Below are 18161 nucleotides of genomic sequence, written 5' to 3'. Positions count from 1 at the left end.
AAATCCTAATGTGGATTAATTTCTTTGTGGAAAGAAATGCTCTCATTACACAAGGCAGGCAATTTAAAAGCTTGACTATTTTTGAAGCTGAGAGAAAATTAATCATGACTAGAAGTTTCAAAAATAGAGTAATACAGTTCACCACCAGTAGCCCCCAATCCATAGATGTTCAGCCCCCATCTTCTACATCCCAGAATCAGATGTTTAAATTCCATGTCCAAGACAGAAAGAATCTGAAAGCAATTGGCCTATGAGGAATTTAGGAAAAGACAATTGATCTCATTTTTCTCTCAATCATATATCAAGTGGTAAAATAAGGTCAAAAGTAGATGACAATTATTTTTTTATTTTCTGGTACTGGAAATTGAACCTAGGAGCACTCTACTTCTGAGATACATCCCCAGTTCTATTTATTTATTTATTTATTTTGCAGTGCTAGGGATGAACCTAAGGGTGCTCTACCACTGAGCTATACCCCAGCCCTCCAGCCCTTCTTATTTTTTATTTTGAGACAGTGTCTCACTAAGTTACCCAGGCTGGCCTCAAATACTTTCTTTTCCTTTTTTCTTTCCTTCCTTTTTTTTTGTCCCCCGCCTCTACTGTGATTTGAACCAAGGGCCTTGTGCTAGGTAAGTGCTCTAACCACCGAAATACATCCCCAGTTTTTTTTTTATTTTTTTTTATTTTGAGACAGGGTCTCACTAAATTGCTGAGGTTGGCATCAAACTTGTGATCGTCCTGCCTCAGCCTCCTGAGTCTCTGGAGTTTCAGGTGTGCACCACCACACCTGGCAGAGAATTAAGACTTTGAAAACACAGATGCTGATTTCTAATTCTTCCCACAAAGTTCCAGATCACAAATTGAGGGATGAAGTGATTATTCATTCACAGAAGTCACTGACTGGGCCACATGAGCTGGCAGCAAGTCAGAGCCAATATCCAGGAGATGCCGAAATACACATGGGTCCCAGGGGTCTTTTTAAGCCACAATGGCCCTTCTTACTGGATAGCTGGCAGGAAATAGTTCAAATATTCTTAATGAAATTGCTGGGTGGGCCCAATGGGAGTAAATGGAAAGGCCTTCTAGAACTGGGATAGAAACAAGTCAAATTGTACTAGCAGCAGGTCCAGCTGGAAGAGGACTTGGTTTGTAGATTGATGTAGTTCCCTTGGGTGGACAAAGACATACTGTCTTCTTTGGAATTGCTCATCATCTTTTCAATGAGGACTCTACAAATAAAGAAATGAAAAATCCTGAGCAAATGGATGGAGCAAAAAGAGATATATCAGGCAGATTCATAAGCAGATGACATTCTATAAAGCTATAGGTTTAAAAGCTCTTGGTCCCCAGTCATTATGGGAAAGAAGACAGTATTCCCGATGTTCAGGAGTTGGCATTCCAGTGGTTCAGTCTTGCTTCATCAGAATCAAGAAAAGACGGTACACAGGGCAACGGTACACAATGGGTAAATCTCTGTGCCTGTCCCCGGGTTAGCATGAACTACTCACCTCATGGCTTCATTAATATTTTTGTTCTCCTTGACTGATGTTTCTGTCCAACCTGTGAAACCATTCTCTTTACTGAACCGGTCAATCTGGTCCCGGCTTACTGCCCAAGGGGACAGATCACACTGACAAAGAAAAATACATAAAATGCAACACCATAAACTTCCTAGGAAGAGAAACATGTCTCAGATACCTGTAGGCTTAAAACAATTCTCTACCACTGGCTAAGAACATCAGTATCTAAACTCTACAGTCAACATTCTTCCCAAAGAAAGTCACATTCTCTGTGGGGGGAAGAAAGGGGGAATGGGAATGGAAAAGACAGTAGAATGAATGGGACATAACTTTCCAATGTTCATATATGAATTCATGACCAGTGCAACTCCACATCACGTTCAACCACAAGAATGGGAAGTTATACTCCATGTATGTACAATATGTCAAAATATATTCTACTATCATGTACAACTAAAAAGAACAAATAAAAATTTAAAAAGGTGAGTTAAATGGGAAAATAAATAAATAAATACATGCATACATACACTGGATCAGAAATACATGTAAAACAGCTGTAGTTTAATTGCTAAAATGTAGAAACAACCAAGTAGTTGATGTATACTAGAATGGATAAATTTTCTTTTTATTTGTTCTAATTAGTTACCTATCATAGCAGAATGCCTTTTGGCATATCATAAATAATTGGAGTAAAACTTCTCATTCTTCTGGTTGTACATGATGTAGCGTTACACAGGTCATGTAATCATATTTGCATATAGAGTACTAATGTCTGATTCATTCTACTATCAAAGAACACATAAATTTTCATTAATATAATGAAATGTTATAGAGCAATGAAAATGTGCAAAACCTTCATATTTTAGCTGTAGATGGACACAATACCTTTTTTTAAAAAATACTTATTTTTTAGTTATAGTTGGGCACAATACCTTTATTTCAATTAAAAAAAAAAACTTTTGCTGCATGAAACAATATGGGTGAATCCTACAAATGTATGTGACATTGAGCAAAAGAGGAGACACAGCAAACTGTGAGCCATATGATTCCTTCTGTGCAAGGTTCAAAGAGGCAAAATCAACGTATTACATTAATAATTAGGATGAGGTCACCTTTGAGGAAAGGGAGAATAGTGGTTAGGAAAGATCACCAGGAAGTTTCCTGGGTTATTTTCATGTTTTATTTATCACTTCAAATGCAGATGAATAGACATATTCATCAAATGTCTACATTTCAATTTGTTTAACTTTTTGTAAATTATAAGATCTAATATTTTTTTAACAAAAAAAAAAAAAAAGAAAGAAAGAAAGTCACATTCTCTACACCTCTTCAAAGGAAGTAGAGAAGATCTTGCCAACTCGAAAAGGGGAAACAGAGGCTCACTATCACAGAGCATTCTTAGATCCACTTTCTGACCACAGAGGCCAGGGGTCATTTTCTTAGATTGGCCATGTACCTTGTTGGCCAAGAGCAGACAGGGCAGAGGTTCCCCATTGGGCAGTGTGATCTTGCTGTCCAGGTCCTGTTTCCACCTCTGGCTGTTGCTGAAGGTAGTGGCGTTGGTAACATCAAACATAACAACACAGGCGGAGGCATCTCGATAGTATAGTCGTGTCATGGATGTGAAACGCTCCTGCCCTGGGGAGAAGAGAAGTTCTTGAGAAGGTGACCCTGACAACCACTTTCAGTGTCCTCTGATGCCCTGCCTGTCCTTCCTTCACTGTGGGCCAGAGCAGTTTGCATATAGGTGGTAGAGGACTCCTGGTTTTCTATCTTGGATTTTCTATCCTTATTAAGCCCAATTATCTCCAAGGCAGATTCTGCACTCTGATTGCTCTAAGTCCAAATCCCTGCCCTGCCATTTGTTATCTATGTGACTTTGAGCAAATCAGACTCAGTGCTTCAGACTTCTCATCTGTAAAGTGAAGATAAAAGCTTTTATGATAGGACTGTTAGAATTAATGAATCAGTAAATTTGAAATACTCAGAAGAATGGTAGCACATAATACAGATTCACTATTATTATTGTCTATTTTCTGAGGATCTTGTTTCTACCGTCAGCTGAAAACCTACAAAAAGCACCCACCTTCTGCTATGGAAGCATCTACCTAGGGTCTGGACAATCCACCATCTCACAAACCCTTCCATACAGATTGCTTTTCATTTATTCAGGACAAAACATCTAAAAAACATCTGCAAAAGTTCTATCTCCTCATTCCATGTATCCTCAAAGCAGCTCAATCATTCCAGCTTCAGAAGAAAAAAAAATTCTGATTTTTGCTGCTCCACTTTTTTTCTGAGATCTTGTTGCTTAAACCAATATTTCTTCCCTTGTTCCTCTCTGGCCTTCCCAGTTTACCTGCAATATCCCACAGCTGGAGCCGTACCATCTCGGTGTCAGACCACTGGAGAACCTTCAGAGCAAAATCCACTGAAAAGATAAGTTTATTATACTTTAATAAAATTTACCTTTAAAAAAATCCAGGGATAGATAGGCCAGGCACAGTGAGTGATGCACACCTGTAATCCCAGTGACTTGGGAGGCTAAGGCAGGAGGATCACAAGTTCAAGGATAGCCTCTGCAACTTAGTAAGGCCCTAAGCAATTTAGGGGGACCCTGTCTCAAAATTTAAAAAAAAAGAAAAACAAAGGGCTATAAATGTGGCTCAGTGGTTAAGTACCCCTTGGTATAACCCCTAGTACAGAAAAAACAAAACAAAACAAAACAAAACTCAGATCACATATGCAGTTACAACTCAAGGGACATGCAACTCTAATCCCATTTATGTATGTGTAAGCCTTGAATGGGCTGAGATGAGCCTGCACTTGTACATTAAGTGTGGGACAGATAATTCATATTCTCCAAAGAGATCTCCAGCTATTCCTCTCCTGTCAAGCCAATTTATTTGCTACTACTTGTCTCTAAGGCTGAGGTCAGGTAGTGACAGTGATTATGAATTCAAGTATTCTCAAATTAAACAGTTTCAGGAGATTTAGGGGATTTTCTCAGGGAGGAGTATTGGGGGTGGGGAATGGAGGAAATGAGATGAACACGGTCCCATTTCTACTATCCACATTCAATTTCACTGTTGGTTTTAATTAAATTGTATTATGAAAAAAATCACCCTGGGGAATTCTACATCCATAAGGCTGTAGGTGAGAACATGATGTATGAAGAAGGTCCCCAAGGATTCCTAAGAAGAGGGCACTACGTAGATGATGCTTAAGAGTTATCCCGAGGGGCTGGGGATGTGGCTCAAGCGGTAGCGCGCTCGCCTGGCATGCGTGCGGCCCGGGTTCGATCCTCAGCACCACATACCAACAAAGATGTTGTGTCCGCCGAGAACTAAAAAATAAATAATAAAAATTCTCTCTCTCTCTCTCTCCTCTCTCACTCTCTCTTTAAAAAAAAAAAAAAAAAAAAAAAAGTTATGCCGATAGGGCTCAGGTTGTAGTTCCGTGCTGGAGCACTTGCCTAGCATGTGTGAGGTACTGGGTTCGATCCTCAGCACCACATAAAAATAAATAAATAAAATAAAGCACTGTGTCCATCTGCAACTAAAAATATTTTTAAAAAACAGTTATGCTGAAACCCTACCAAATCTGGAGATACTGAGACTCTGAGAATTAAGGATGAACAAGTATGGGGTAGGGGAAGCTTTTTTTTCCCCCTCATATTTTAGCTATAGATGGACATAATACATTTTTTTAAAAAATATTTATTTTTTAGTTGTAGTTGGGCACAATCCCTTTATTTCACTTATTTATTTTTATGTGGTGCTGAGGATCGAACCCAGGGTCTCGCACATGTGAGGCGAGCACTTTATTGCTGAGTCACAACCCCAGCCCTGGACACAATACCTTTATTTTATTTGTTTATTTTGATGTGGTGCCTCACACATGTGCTCTACCACTGAGCCACAACCCTGGCCCCAGGGGCAAGTTTTTAATAAGGAAATAGAATAATTCCTGAGGTTGGCAAATATATTCTTCCACATCTGTGACAGAAATAAAAGCCAGATCCAATTATATTATTTACTAAGAGAAAACTAGAACAATTCATAAAGATGAATAAGCAGAACATTTTAACCCAAATCTATGAAATAAGGTCCCTCATGTTATTTAGGAGTAAGGGGGCAGAGTGGTAAGGATATAGTCTGAAACTTAAACAATTCTGCTGGAGATATGTACACACACACACACACACACACACACACACATACACACACATTTCTTTTTGGACAGGGTTTTTGCTAAATTTGCCCAAGCTAACATTGAACTTGTCATCCTTCAGACTCAGCCTCCTGAGTGTCTGGGATTGCAGGCATGTGCCCAGCTGCTGGATTTTCTTAAGGAGGATATTTTAATTGCAAACTAGATGGTTATTAATTAAAAATAAAAAAAATTCACATGAACCCCAGGACACATTTTCAGAATTTACATTAGCACAAGTTTTTTTTCCTCAACAAAGTTCTTGTGTGTGTTACTGGGGATTGAACCCAAGGACTTGCACCTGCTAGGCAAGTGCTCTACCACTGAGCTACATCTTCAGTCCAAAAAAATTACTTTAAGAGATAAGTTTTTGAGTTACTCTTTTCCATCACCAGCTCTTCTTAGTTAAATATCTTCTAATGAACAAAAAGACATGTCTACCTCTAGAAAAAAACAATCTGCTCGGCTGATTCCAAAAGGCCACTCTTTAGTGAATTAACTCCTTAGTGTTCCCTCTCTTCCCCAGTTTGAGAGGAAAAGGAGTGGGAATATAGGTCAGAGAACTGGTATATTTTACGTTCTTTGGAGAATTTCTCACATTCTTTGAAGAATCCCTAGGTTACCTTCACTCAAGCGATCAGTGGACAGAAGGCAGAGCTTATGGGCTCCGATGGGCATTTGACAATGTGGCAGACGGCGGAGGCTCTTTGGGTCCCAGTGCTGGCCCCATCCTTGGGTCCTTCAGACCAGTTGGCCCCCTAAATTCCCTTGTCTCGGCCATGTTAAATCCTCTCTACTCCTTCTTCAACAGCTGTCTGTAACCTCCCGTGAGAAGCTGGGCAAAGACCCCGCTGGCACCTAACCGGCCCTACAGAGGGTCTCAGCTGCCTCTGCTCTTCAGAGACTGGCCCTGGACTGCTTGAACGCTGCGGGAGTTCGCAGTTGGTCATTGGTATAGAGCAATTGCTCACTTGGACTCTCCCTTCCCCCATTTTTCATCTTTACACCTTTGCCCTCTTTCCAGACAGGCGATTCCGACTGGGAAAACCTGGCTAGGGAGACCCAAGAGAGGCATGCAAACCAAACTTCACTCCCTCGAGAATCCCAGACACCTACTTCCTGACCCCCAACAAGGATCCACGGGCACCACGCACCCGACGTGGTCCCCATTTCGGGTTCCAGTTGGGGCCCGGGTCCTGCCCGCCCCTCCCCCTGGAGACGTCTCACCTCCCACGGTGGATTTGTAGTGTTTGCTGAAGCTGTCCTGGGAATATCGCTGGACCAGCGACGTCTTGCCCACTGCGGCGTCCCCCACCACCAGCACTTTGAACAGGTGATCTCGGCTGCCCATGGCCAGCAGGGCGTGCGTTTTGGGGAAGCGGGAAATCGCCTATTTTAATCCGTTTGGCTTTGAGCCCGCTTCAAACTAAAGCGAGGCATTCTCAGACCCCAGTCCTTTTAAGCTGCTCTGACGAGAAAGCAGAAAAGGAAACTTTGTGCTAAACCTAAGTGCGCTTCCTCCCCGTGCGGCCGCAGCCTGGGTGGGGCGCAGGGCGCCAGCTCCAGCTCCGCGGTTTGCACCTTCTCACCAGCCCGACCCGGCTGCCGAGAAATCGGACCGGCACCACCCGGCCAAACCCACCCGGATTTCCCCCGAGAGGTTCCAGCCAGTGCCGGGACGCGGGCCAGCTTATTATACCGCTAGGGACAGACGATGGGTGGCCTCCCCTCACTGAACACAACAAATTACAGACTAGGCGCAGCCCACACCTAGATACCCCAGACCCGGTCCTGCCCCGGCCGCGAGGTGCCTCTGGCCTTCCTACGTAAGTGTCACGTGCGGGCCTGCCCAGAGCACTACATTTCCCACTACACTTCGCCGAGAAGAGACCTAGCCGAATGCGTAGACTTGACGCCAGGCCTCCTGGGAAATGTAGTTTCTTCACTATTTTTGTTTAGGGAAAACCACTAAATTCGAAGGCTCTCAAAACTCCTTCAACCTTCTGGAATCCTGTTTTAAAACAATTGTAGGTCAGTAAAGATCCCTTCAGAGATTTATTCGACACGATCTCACCTATCTAAATCTAAATCCAGATATTTTTCTCATATCTTTAAACATTTTATGGAGTTAAGATTAAAATTTTTAAAAAATTAAAATTTATTCCATTAATAAAAGTCCAAACTGACACTGGGATTGGTAGCACACACCTGTAATAATGGCTCTTTGGGAGGTGGAGGCAGGAGGATCGCAATTTTGAGGTCAGCCTCTGAAACTTAGAGAGACCCTGTCTCAAAAAATTTAAAAAGGCTGGGAATGAGGCTGGGGATGTAGCTCAGTGGCAGAGTGTTTGCCTAGCATGTGTGGGGCACTGGGTTCGATCCTCAGCACCACATAAAAATAAACAAATAAAATAAAGGCATTCTATCTGCAACTACAAAAAAAAAAAAAAAAAAAAGTTGGGAATGTAGCTCAGTGGTAGAGCGCTTCTGGGTTCAACCCCCAGTATTGCAACAAACAGAAATCACCCAAACCTCACCCATCCTGCTCCCAAAGAAGTTCATTTCTTGTTCCTTCGAATAGAAAGACAAGTCTAGAACCTTGTGAACATGGCCTCATATTTTCCGTATCACACTACGCCAGGCAAATGCAGGAAAACTTGACCCATGAGACTAACCATTAGGAAAACTCATGCTAAAAGTTACAACACTTAATAACTAGCCATAGCAATAAAGACCAACAAAAACAAGAGACAGTTCCTCATTCACACTTTCACAATCCCTATAGCAGTATATACTCATATAACATTCTAGTTGAAAGCCAATTTGAGTATACTTCTCCATTTGTTGCTGCTATTGCTCCTGCATAATAATAAAACTACAATTGGGCAAATAATTTTAAGTTTTCAGCCTGTAGTTTTTCTGACTTGCCTGACCTTTAGTGAGACATGAGTTTCACGACAAGCAAAATGAGATCCACTTTTAGTGCTTTTCCTGGGAATAGAGGAAGAGAATCTTCACGCTGTGGTATGACAGCCCAGGGCCTGACACCATGAAATTCTACCTAGGACTCCTGATAGAGAGGCTTATAGTCTTTGGGGAAAGAATTTTGCATAGTGTGCAACATATTTAGTTCAAAATGTTTGTTACGTTACCGAGGTACATAAAGTTTAGTTCAGCTACTCATCTTTTTTTTTAATATTTTTTTAGTTGTCAATGGATCTTTATTTATTTATATGTGGTGCTGAGAATTGAACCCTGTGCCTCACACATGACAGGCAAGTGCTCTACAACTGAGCTACGTCCCCAGCCCCTCAGCTACTCATCTTAAAGGATCCAGTCTTCTTAGTTCCTGTTTGCTCTGACATACTTGACCACACCTTGGCATGTATTTCCCACATAACTTTTGTGGTGCTAGTTTTTCTTCTTCATCCTACTTCTCTGATGATCAACATTTTTTAAATTATTTTTAAGTCTGATTTTTTTTTTAAAGAGAGAGAGAGAGAGAATTTTTTAATATTTATTTTTTAGTTTCCGGAGGACACAACATCTTTATTTGTATGTGGTACTGAGGATCGAACCCAGTGCCCCACGCATGCCAGTCAAGTGCGCTACCGCTTGAGCCACATCCCCAGCCCTCAACATTTTTTTAAAGAAATTTATTTTAGTTTTAGGTGGACACAATTTCTTTCTTTCTTTTCTTTCTTTCTTTCTTTCTTTCTTTCTTTCTTTCTTTCTTTCTTTCTTTCTTTCTTTCTTTCTTTCTTTCCTTCCTTCCTTCCTTCCTTCCTTCCTTCTTTCTTTCTTTCTTTCTTTCTTTCTTTCTTTCTTTCCTCCCTCCCTCCCTCCTTCCTTCCTTCTTTCTTTCCTCCCTCCCTCCTTCCCTCTTTCTTTCTTTCTTTCCTCCCTCCCTCTTTCTTTTTCTTTCTTTTCTTTCTTTCTTCCTTCCTTCCTTCCTTCCTTCCTTCCTTCCTTCCTTCCTTCCTTCCTTCTTTCTTTTCTTTTCTTTTCTTTTCTTTTCTTTTCTTTTCTTTTCTTTTCTTTTCTTTTCTTTTCTTTTCTTTTCTTTTCTTTTCTTCACTGAGGATCAAACCCAGTGCCTCACACATGCTAGGCAAGCACTACCACTGAGCCACAACCCTATCCCCTGATGATCAACTTTTAATTTCTGGTTTCTTTCCATCCATCTTCCTTTTTGGAGGGATGTCCTTCACATACCAAAGCTGGAGAACAGCCTTCATCATCAAAGATGGGTAATTGGGGCTGCAGTAAACCTGAAAAAACAAATTCTCAAGTAAACCTTGTTTTCCACTAGCTTCTACCTCACCTGTATAGATTCTCTTAGTAGAAATCCTAGAATTTACTACTCTAAACCAGATATCCACCTGTCCTGTAATTCCTTTACAATTACATTGTTCTTTGTCTAAAAAGTATTAAAGCATCACGATTTAGTCATTTCTTTGGACTTCACTCTCTTTAAAGATCATTAGGTACATGTAAATTTAATAAAACTTTTATGCTTTCTTTTGTTGATTGGGTCTTATGTAAATTAGGTTCCTAGATCAAAGAAGCTACATACAAAGGGGTGGTAGAGTGGATGTCTCTGTCCCCTATATTGGATTATTGCAGTTACATATTCGTTGGTCTTCCTGATTCTAGTTTTTTCTCTTTAATTCATCCTATACAACCTGGCCTAAAACACTACTGTTTGTTTCTTCATTGTCAACCAACTATCTTCCCCACACTGGCTAATCTCCCTGTGAGAGACTGGCCAGGTGTTCAGAGCTTTCTGTACACCTGCTTGCCTCCTCCACTAACCAACTTTATCTCACCTGATCGTAAATGGGAATTTTCCTCTTTCTACAAAATGAGGGCCCTTATACTCTTTAAAAACTCAGTTTCAGTTTTTATTTTGTATCTTTGTTTAGGATGCTTCACTCATCAAATACTCTTCAGGTTTAGCTGAATGCAGTGGCACATGCCTATAATCTGAGCTACTTGGGAGGCTGAGGCATCAGGATTGTAAGTTCAAGGGTAGCCTTGGCAAAATAATGAGACTCTGTCTTAAATCAAACAATAAAAAGGTCTGGGGATGTGGCTCAGTGCTAGAGGGCCAGTGGACTCAATCCTCAATATTGAAACAAACAAACAAACAAACAAACAACAACCCCCAAACCAAAAAAACTCTTAAGGTTTCTTTCCACACATCTAAATCTTACCACAACTGAAATTCTCAAATGTTAGCATGCACAAGGATCATCTGAGGGTGCTTTGTAAATATGGATATTCTGATTCTGTAGGGCTGGGGTAGGGCCCAGAGGAACCTGTTTTGGGCAAGTACTCATGTGATTTTCAGTTCAGACTCTGTGTTGAGAAATGGTACTTCAAGGCCTGACTTCAACATCAACTAATTTTTGAATATTTTCCTTATTATGTCAGCTGTTATTCATCACCTGTGGCATTTACATTCTATTTGACTTTTGGTCACCTATGTGACCAATTTATAATTATTTACCTTATAAATAACTCTCATGTTGCAAAGTAAACAGAGACTTCAACATTTTGGCTTTGATCCTGGTAATCTGTGAAAGGAGCTACCATTTTTCCAAATCAGAACCGTAGGGAGACAAGACTTCGGAGGGAAGATTGGCAAGTCTCAGTCCCTCCCCTAAATCACAGAGTTTCCACCAAAGGAGTAATTTTATCACTTTTTTTGGTGGAGGTGGGAAGTGCATTTCTTCCATACTAAGTTGCAATTCTGATGGTGATTTCTCAGAGAGACAGTTATAAATAAGAGAGGGAAAAAAACCGTGAAGTGCCAAACAACTGCTTTGCATGTGTATGTTTGGAACACCGTGTTTTGGAAGCTATGCCTTGCTCTCTTACTATCATGCTTTTGATGGGTGTCTGTACCTCTCATTTTATGCTTCCCACTTTTTAAAAAAATTTAAACACATAGAAAAGGTAAAAGAGGAGTACAGTGCTTACCAGTACGCACTCCACTGTTTTACCAATTACTAACATTTTGTGACATCATACCTCTCTTTATGTATGTGTTGAACCATTTGAAAGAGAATAGCAGCACTCCAGCCTTGAATACTGTAGCATCCAGTTCCTAAAAATGAAATACTCCTACAAAACCCAAACATTATAATCACACCTAAGAAAATTACCCTTAGTTCTATAATGTCAACTGAGTAATTTACATTTATATGTATTGTCATGGTTTGGATGTGAGGTGTCCCCCAAAAGCTCAAGTGTGAGACTTTGCATGAAGGTTCAGAAGAGAAATGATTGGGTTGTGAGAGCCCTAACCCAATCAGTGAATTAATCCCCTGATAGGGATTAACTAACTGGGTGGTAACTGAAGGCTGGTAGACTGTGGCTGGAGAAGGCGGGCATTGGGGTATGTCTTTGGGGTATGGATTTTGTATGGTGAGCGGAGTCTTTCTCTCTGCTCTCTGATCATCAAGTGAGCTGCTTCCTTCCACCACATTCTTCCCCCACAGTGTTCAGCCTCACCTAGAGCCTTGAGGCATGGAGCCAGATTTCTATGGACGAAGATCTCTGAAACCATGAGCCCCCAAATAAAATTTTTCTCCTTTACAATTGTGCTGGTCAGGTCTTTAAGTCAGAGCAGCGAAAAAAGCTGACTAAAACATTTAACTATGGTCTCCAAATATTTTTCTCTTGTTTCTCTTCCACCACGGATCCAGAATGCAATCATGGCCCATGCATAACATTTGGTTTTTCTATTTCTTTCAGTCTCTTTGAACCTAGGATTATGCTGTCTCTAATATATAGGACCTTGTAGCCATGTGGAATTACATTTATACTAATTAAAATTAAATATATTAAAAACCCAATTCACTAGTCTCTAGCCACATTTCTGTGTGCAATAGCCACATTAGGCTAGTGGTTCCTATTGAGACTGCATAGACGTGTGCTAGTTCTATCACCCCAAAAGGTCTATTGGACAATACCAGTCTATACCACTCATCAGCCTTTTTGTTTGTTTGCTTTTTATAACATTGACTCTCTTTTAAAAGACTCCAGGCCAGTTTTGTAGAAAGTCTCACATTCTGGCTAGGTTGTGGTGGCGTACACCTATAATCCTAGCTACTCTAGAGGGCAAGGTAGAAGGATGGCAAGTTCCAAGCCAGCCTGGGCAACAGAGGGAGATCCTGACTCAAAATAATTTTTAAAAAGGTCTGGATGTAGCTCAGTGGTAGAGCACTCACCTAGCATGTGCGTACATGAGACACTGGGCTCAAATGTGCACTTAAAAAAAAAAAAAAAAAAAAGCCAAACCTCACATTCTGTATCATCTGTTTCCTCAAGATTAAAAAAAATAGGGAAAACTTTTTTTTTTTCACAGAGAACATGGTGTGCACCTTAGTATGTCAGTAATGTCAGGTGATGCCTATTAGAATGAATTCAACAAACATTTGCATAAAGGAGATGGTGTCAGACAGTCTCCTAAGGGCCTGGAAACTTGACTTCAAATCATTTATATAAGGTTCAGAGCCTGGGGATCCACCGATGTCCTATGAACAGAGTGGAAAAATGCTTTGAAATATGAAGTGGAGACCCAGGGGACCTGGTGAGTGGCCCTGCAGCACAGAGGAGAGGGATAGACCCAGAGAAGGGTCAGGTGGTGATGTTACAGCTGTCCCTCGGCTCCATGCTGCAGACTCCCTTCAGTGATCACGGCATTTAGTGACTGCTGAGGATCCTGGTAGGCAGCTTGGTGAAATGCCCCGGGGGCCCAGCTAAGCATTCAGGGGGAAAGCTGTGTGCCAAGGTGCCAACTCTCTCTGGAGAATTCAAAGGGCAACCTGCCAATCACTCCTCTATCCAAGTTTGTGCCCAAGTCTAGGCTACTTTTGATCCTGGGAGGGTCTAGGCAAAACACCAAATTATAGTTTTTACTGCTTTTGTTGCCATATTTGGCTCCTTGTGTGGACACCTTCCAAACAATGGCCAGGGAAAGAAGAAGGAAAGGAGCAGAAGCTAGAGAGAAGTTTGGTTTAAAGAGCTGCATGTGTGGTCCCAGCTCTCAGTGTAGCATCTGTCAAAGGAAGAAGCTGGAATAATTCTATTGAGTTTCCTATGTCCTTCAAACTCCCTAGGACACAAGGAAGCAGAGGTTATCGTTCCTGTGGATCATACATAGTTGCCCACTGATAACTTCCCTCCCCAGGCACTTAGAAATATTAAGCGAGGACACTGACAGAAAGTATAAATATATCTAAAGAAGGGGTGTTGATCTGGGAAGTTAGTGAGCCTGAAGGCAGAGAGAGCCTGCAAAAATCGCGTCCTAGGGCTCTGTCTGGCAGAGAGACCACAGTATTCAGGAATAGCTGGCCCTCTGTTAGGTGTCCCTATTAAAGAGACTCCAAAGCCAACAAAAAGACTTTGGAGTTTCAAAACTAATTTCTCTGTTGGAATTCCAGACTTCCCAGGTACCTTCCGGTCATTTGCCTTCCTTGTAGCTTGGGAACAGGTGTGGCTGGAAGGCTGATGTGTCTGTCTTACCCACTGACCAATTGGCATCTGAGCTTTTGCACAGGCCTCTATGAGTTTGTGGGTCTGAGTCAGCCTCCCTGCTTGAGATGATTTCTACAGGGACCAGGTTTCTGAGTCTCAGAGCATAGGCCAGGCTCAGAGTCACGGTGCATGTACCCAGTGGGGACCTCTCTGTGAAGCTGGCTGGTGCTCCGCTCTGCAGAGCCGTGTCCCACTTCAACTACCTTCCCATCATAGATGAATAAAACCCAGGCTTAGCTGGCAAGGTAGCACATGCCTGTAACCCTAGAGGCTCAGGTATCTGAGGTCCCAAACAAAACAAAACAAAATCCAAAAAATTAACAAACCCAGGGTAGCACAGGGTCTACCAACTTCCTCACTCAACAGTTCCTTCACATTATCCTACACTGTGTATTGTGAAAATTTCTCTTCTTACTCTGATAATTCAACCAATTCAACCCACATTATGTCATCATTATAATAAAAGTATCTATTCATCAAATCTTCTGTGTGCCCAACCACCCCACAGAGAAAGCATGAAAGCTTTCGATGTGTGTCTACCTCTCATTATTACTATGTTTTAAAATGAAGCTGTGTGTGGGAACTTCAGGAGACATCCCAAGAGAAGAGTTTGCCATCCTCCATGTGCTTTCCAGGTTTTCTCATTCTGAAAGTGGACAACATGATCCTTACTTTCTGAAGGAAAAAGAGGAAGAATATGGTCCTGACTGGAGAAGGCAGCCTGGCAGTTTTATCTAGTTGGAGGAGGAGGAGGAGAATTCTGGGTAGACCCTGGTGTATTGCAGTAGATTCTGGCTGCCAGTCTTGACCCAGATACAGAAAGATGATAACCTAGGTGCTAAGCCCTTAAAGAATGCTCTCTATTTGTTCACTTCCTCTACCTCACATTTGAACATAAGGCAAAAGAAACCGAACTGTGGGTAGATGCATGATGGATTGTTCTGTCTTCCACAGCATGGGAGTAGAGGGAGAAAGAAGAGTGGCTACACTTAGCTTGGGAGTGGGAACTCCAAGAGTACCTCAGGCTGTAGTGACAACTCCCTCCATCTTTCCGAACCTGTATAGAAGGGTAGTTTGGTTTTTGGCCTGCCACTCAGGAGATCATAGCTAATGTTTTGTTTTGTTTATTTGTTTGGTTTTGGGACCAGGGATTGAACCCAAAGGTGCTTTACTACTGAGCCACATCCCTGGCCCTTTTTTTTTTTTTTAATTTTGAGACAGGATCTTGCTAAGTTGCTTAGGACCTCGCTAAGTTGCTGAGGCTGGCTTTGAACTTGTGATCCTGCTGCCTCAGTTTCCTGAGCCGCTACGATTATAGGCATGCACCACAGCGCCTGGCTAATGTTCTGTTTTTGACACTTTGGGAAGGTTGGTTATTTCTTAAAGCTTTAGTTTCTCTTTTGTTGGATTTCTAAGAAGCAAACCCTTCATTTCTGCATATTCTGTGAGGTAGTCAGCACCTTAGGAAATATGCTTGAAGTTATGCACCTGACAGTTGGGTTAGACTCAAGGACAGATTAAACACGTGAGTGTCTCAGATCATAGCCCGGAGTTCCCTTAAAGCATGCTCTCTATTTGTTCATTTCCTCTACCTCACATTTGAACATAATGCAAAATATTTGTTCAAAATAAGGAATTTATACCATATGAATATGATGCAGCCTGACCTAACTCTCAACTACTTATTTTTCACTTAACTTTTTAAAAATGCCACCAACAGCTAGTCATCAATCATCCACATTTAACTAAGTGTGAATATAGCCAGAGTCTTTCAAATTATATTTAAGAATTCTTTTCTGGTTGGCCAAACTATCTTCACTTTTCTGCAATTTCTGTTTTCTTTCTAGTGCTTAAAACAAAACAAAACTTTGAAGTCAGACATTTCCTTGGGAGCCAAATTAGATTTTTTTTTTTTAAACCCAGGGCCTTATACATTGGAGGCAAGCACTCTACCAACTGAGATATAGCCTCAGTCCTTAAGATTTATATTTAGATAATAAAATACAGCTCAGTGAAAGCACTGTACTGTGCATTATTCAGTTTCTGAGTTTTAGGGGAAGGAGACAACTAACTTCTGGACACTGTCAATTATGTTGCAAAAATATCATCAGTGAAAGGCTGGTGCCTGGGAGGTGTGTTTTAAAATGTCCATTGGAAGAGACTATTTCAGTAGACAATTAACATTTTGAAGTAATGTAAGGTATCTCGAAAGCAAACCTGAGATAGTAGGCACCATATTTTTTTATTATTTCTGCTGTTTAGTGTTCCTTTTAAAGCTGTACCTGGCCAGTCATCTCATCTGACTCCAAGCAAAGCAGGAAAACAATGGGTTGAGAGATCTGGGTGTGAATATAAGACTTTGGGCAAGATAGTTAACCTCTGAGCCTCAGTTTCTCCCTTATAAAATGGTGATAATAATCTATTTTGAAGTTATTATAGATAATATTGAAGTTGTAAATAAGGCTAATATTATTTAAAAGCATGTTATATACCATAATATAGTCTATTGTAAAACATGTTATAAATAATTAACAGGCAATTATCCTTTCTCCCTAACCTTAATAGCCTTTTAACAGATGGTTACTTTGAAGAGTTTTCTAGAGCCCAGGTTTGCTATAAAGACTGGTCTCTGAGGTCAGCACGTGTTCATATGCTCTGTAATATTTTGTAGTTGCCTGTGGGGCCAGCGTTCTGGGTGGGCAGTGGTTCCCATCAGAGGCTTTGCAGTCAGACCCGGGGGGGGACCTGTACTCTGACACTGTCTTTTTGTATCTGCCATCTTCAAATAATTGCCTCATCACAAACATGTGCCCCTCCTAAGGTTGTGTGGTCACCCTCTGCACTCGGACTTTTGGTACTGTGATTCCCCAAAGCATCAAGTTCACTTCCTTTCGTAGTGCATCGTTCCTTCTGCAAGATGGTTCTTGTGCTTTTTGTTAGGTTAACTCTGCAGCCTCCAAGAGGTCTTACGTCCCTGACCCCCATGACTTGACTAGGTGCCCTTTCCATCTACCTGCTCCCTGGGCCACCTTCCATTTAGTCCTGTGGGCAGCGTATGGACATGGCCTAGGCATTGATCTACAGTGCTCCTCCACTGCTATAGCTTGGATCTGGAATGTCTTCTAAAGGTCTCTGTATTAAAGGTTTGGTCCTTAGCTTGGCACAATTGGAAAGAAGTGGAAACTGTTAAGAGGTGGGGCCTAATGGGAGGTTTTAGGTCACTGGGGGTGTGCCCTTGGACTATGGAAAACTGGTCTCTTCCTCTCTGTTTGCTTCCTGGCCACTATGAGGCAAGTAGTTTTCTCCCCAGTTAGCTCCCTGCCATGATGTTTCACCTCACCACAGGCCTGAAAGCAATGGGGCCTACTGCCCATGGATTGAAACCTGGAACTGTGAGCCAAAATCAATCCTTCTTCTTTAGAAGTTGATCATCTTAGGGATTTTGTTACAATAATGGAAAGCTCATCAACACATTCACCGCAATATTGATTGGCACTTTTGGGTTTTGTAAGTACCAGGCCCAGAACTTGGTGCTTCATGTTCACTATCTCATTAAAATCTCTTAACTATCCTATATAAAAAAAGCTTATTTGCACAGATAGGAAACCGAAGCTCAGAGAGGGTCAGGGATTTGCTCAAGGTCCTACAGATACAAGCAGGAAAGCTGGGATTTGAGCCCAGGCAAACCTTTTGTAGTCAATTGCAAATTTCTAAGGGCTCAGAGGTTGAGCATAGTGAAGACCCATAGTAAATATACAACAAATAATAACTATTATCATTTTGACCTTGTCCAGTTGTAAATCTCTGAATGGAAAAGAACACAACCCTGGCACAAGAAAGTTGAGGTAATGTGTGGTGACCACAAGATGATCTCCTAAAAGC

The 18161-nt window shown here is 41.4% G+C and overlaps 1 protein-coding gene across 4 annotated transcripts; it reads right to left on the bottom strand.

The window, feature by feature from the left end:
- Window positions 1-642: 642 nt before the first annotated feature.
- On the bottom strand, window positions 643-7565 carry Rab29 (RAB29, member RAS oncogene family). Of its 4 annotated transcripts, none has more exons than XM_026387455.2 (6): window positions 7503-7565; window positions 6960-7195; window positions 3880-3951; window positions 2977-3158; window positions 1509-1630; window positions 643-1229 (listed from the first exon to the last, which is right to left on the bottom strand). In XM_026387455.2, exons 2-6 carry the CDS (start codon window positions 7081-7083, stop codon window positions 1115-1117), a joined length of 615 nt encoding a protein of 204 aa, XP_026243240.1. In that variant the 5' UTR covers window positions 7084-7195; window positions 7503-7565; the 3' UTR covers window positions 643-1114. The 4 variants fall into 4 exon arrangements, with proteins under 4 accessions (XP_026243240.1, XP_077658557.1, XP_026243239.1 ...); XM_077802431.1 differs by having other exon boundaries at window positions 7511-7520; XM_026387454.2 differs by having other exon boundaries at window positions 6960-7550.
- Between the last annotated feature and the right edge of the window lie 10596 nt (window positions 7566-18161).

The sequence above is a fragment of the Urocitellus parryii genome, chromosome 9 (genome assembly GCF_045843805.1).
Source record: "Urocitellus parryii isolate mUroPar1 chromosome 9, mUroPar1.hap1, whole genome shotgun sequence".
Taxonomy (NCBI): domain Eukaryota; kingdom Metazoa; phylum Chordata; class Mammalia; order Rodentia; family Sciuridae; genus Urocitellus; species Urocitellus parryii.
The sequence above is the reverse complement of the archived record's forward strand: the minus strand, read 5'-3'. Positions and strand labels throughout refer to the sequence as shown.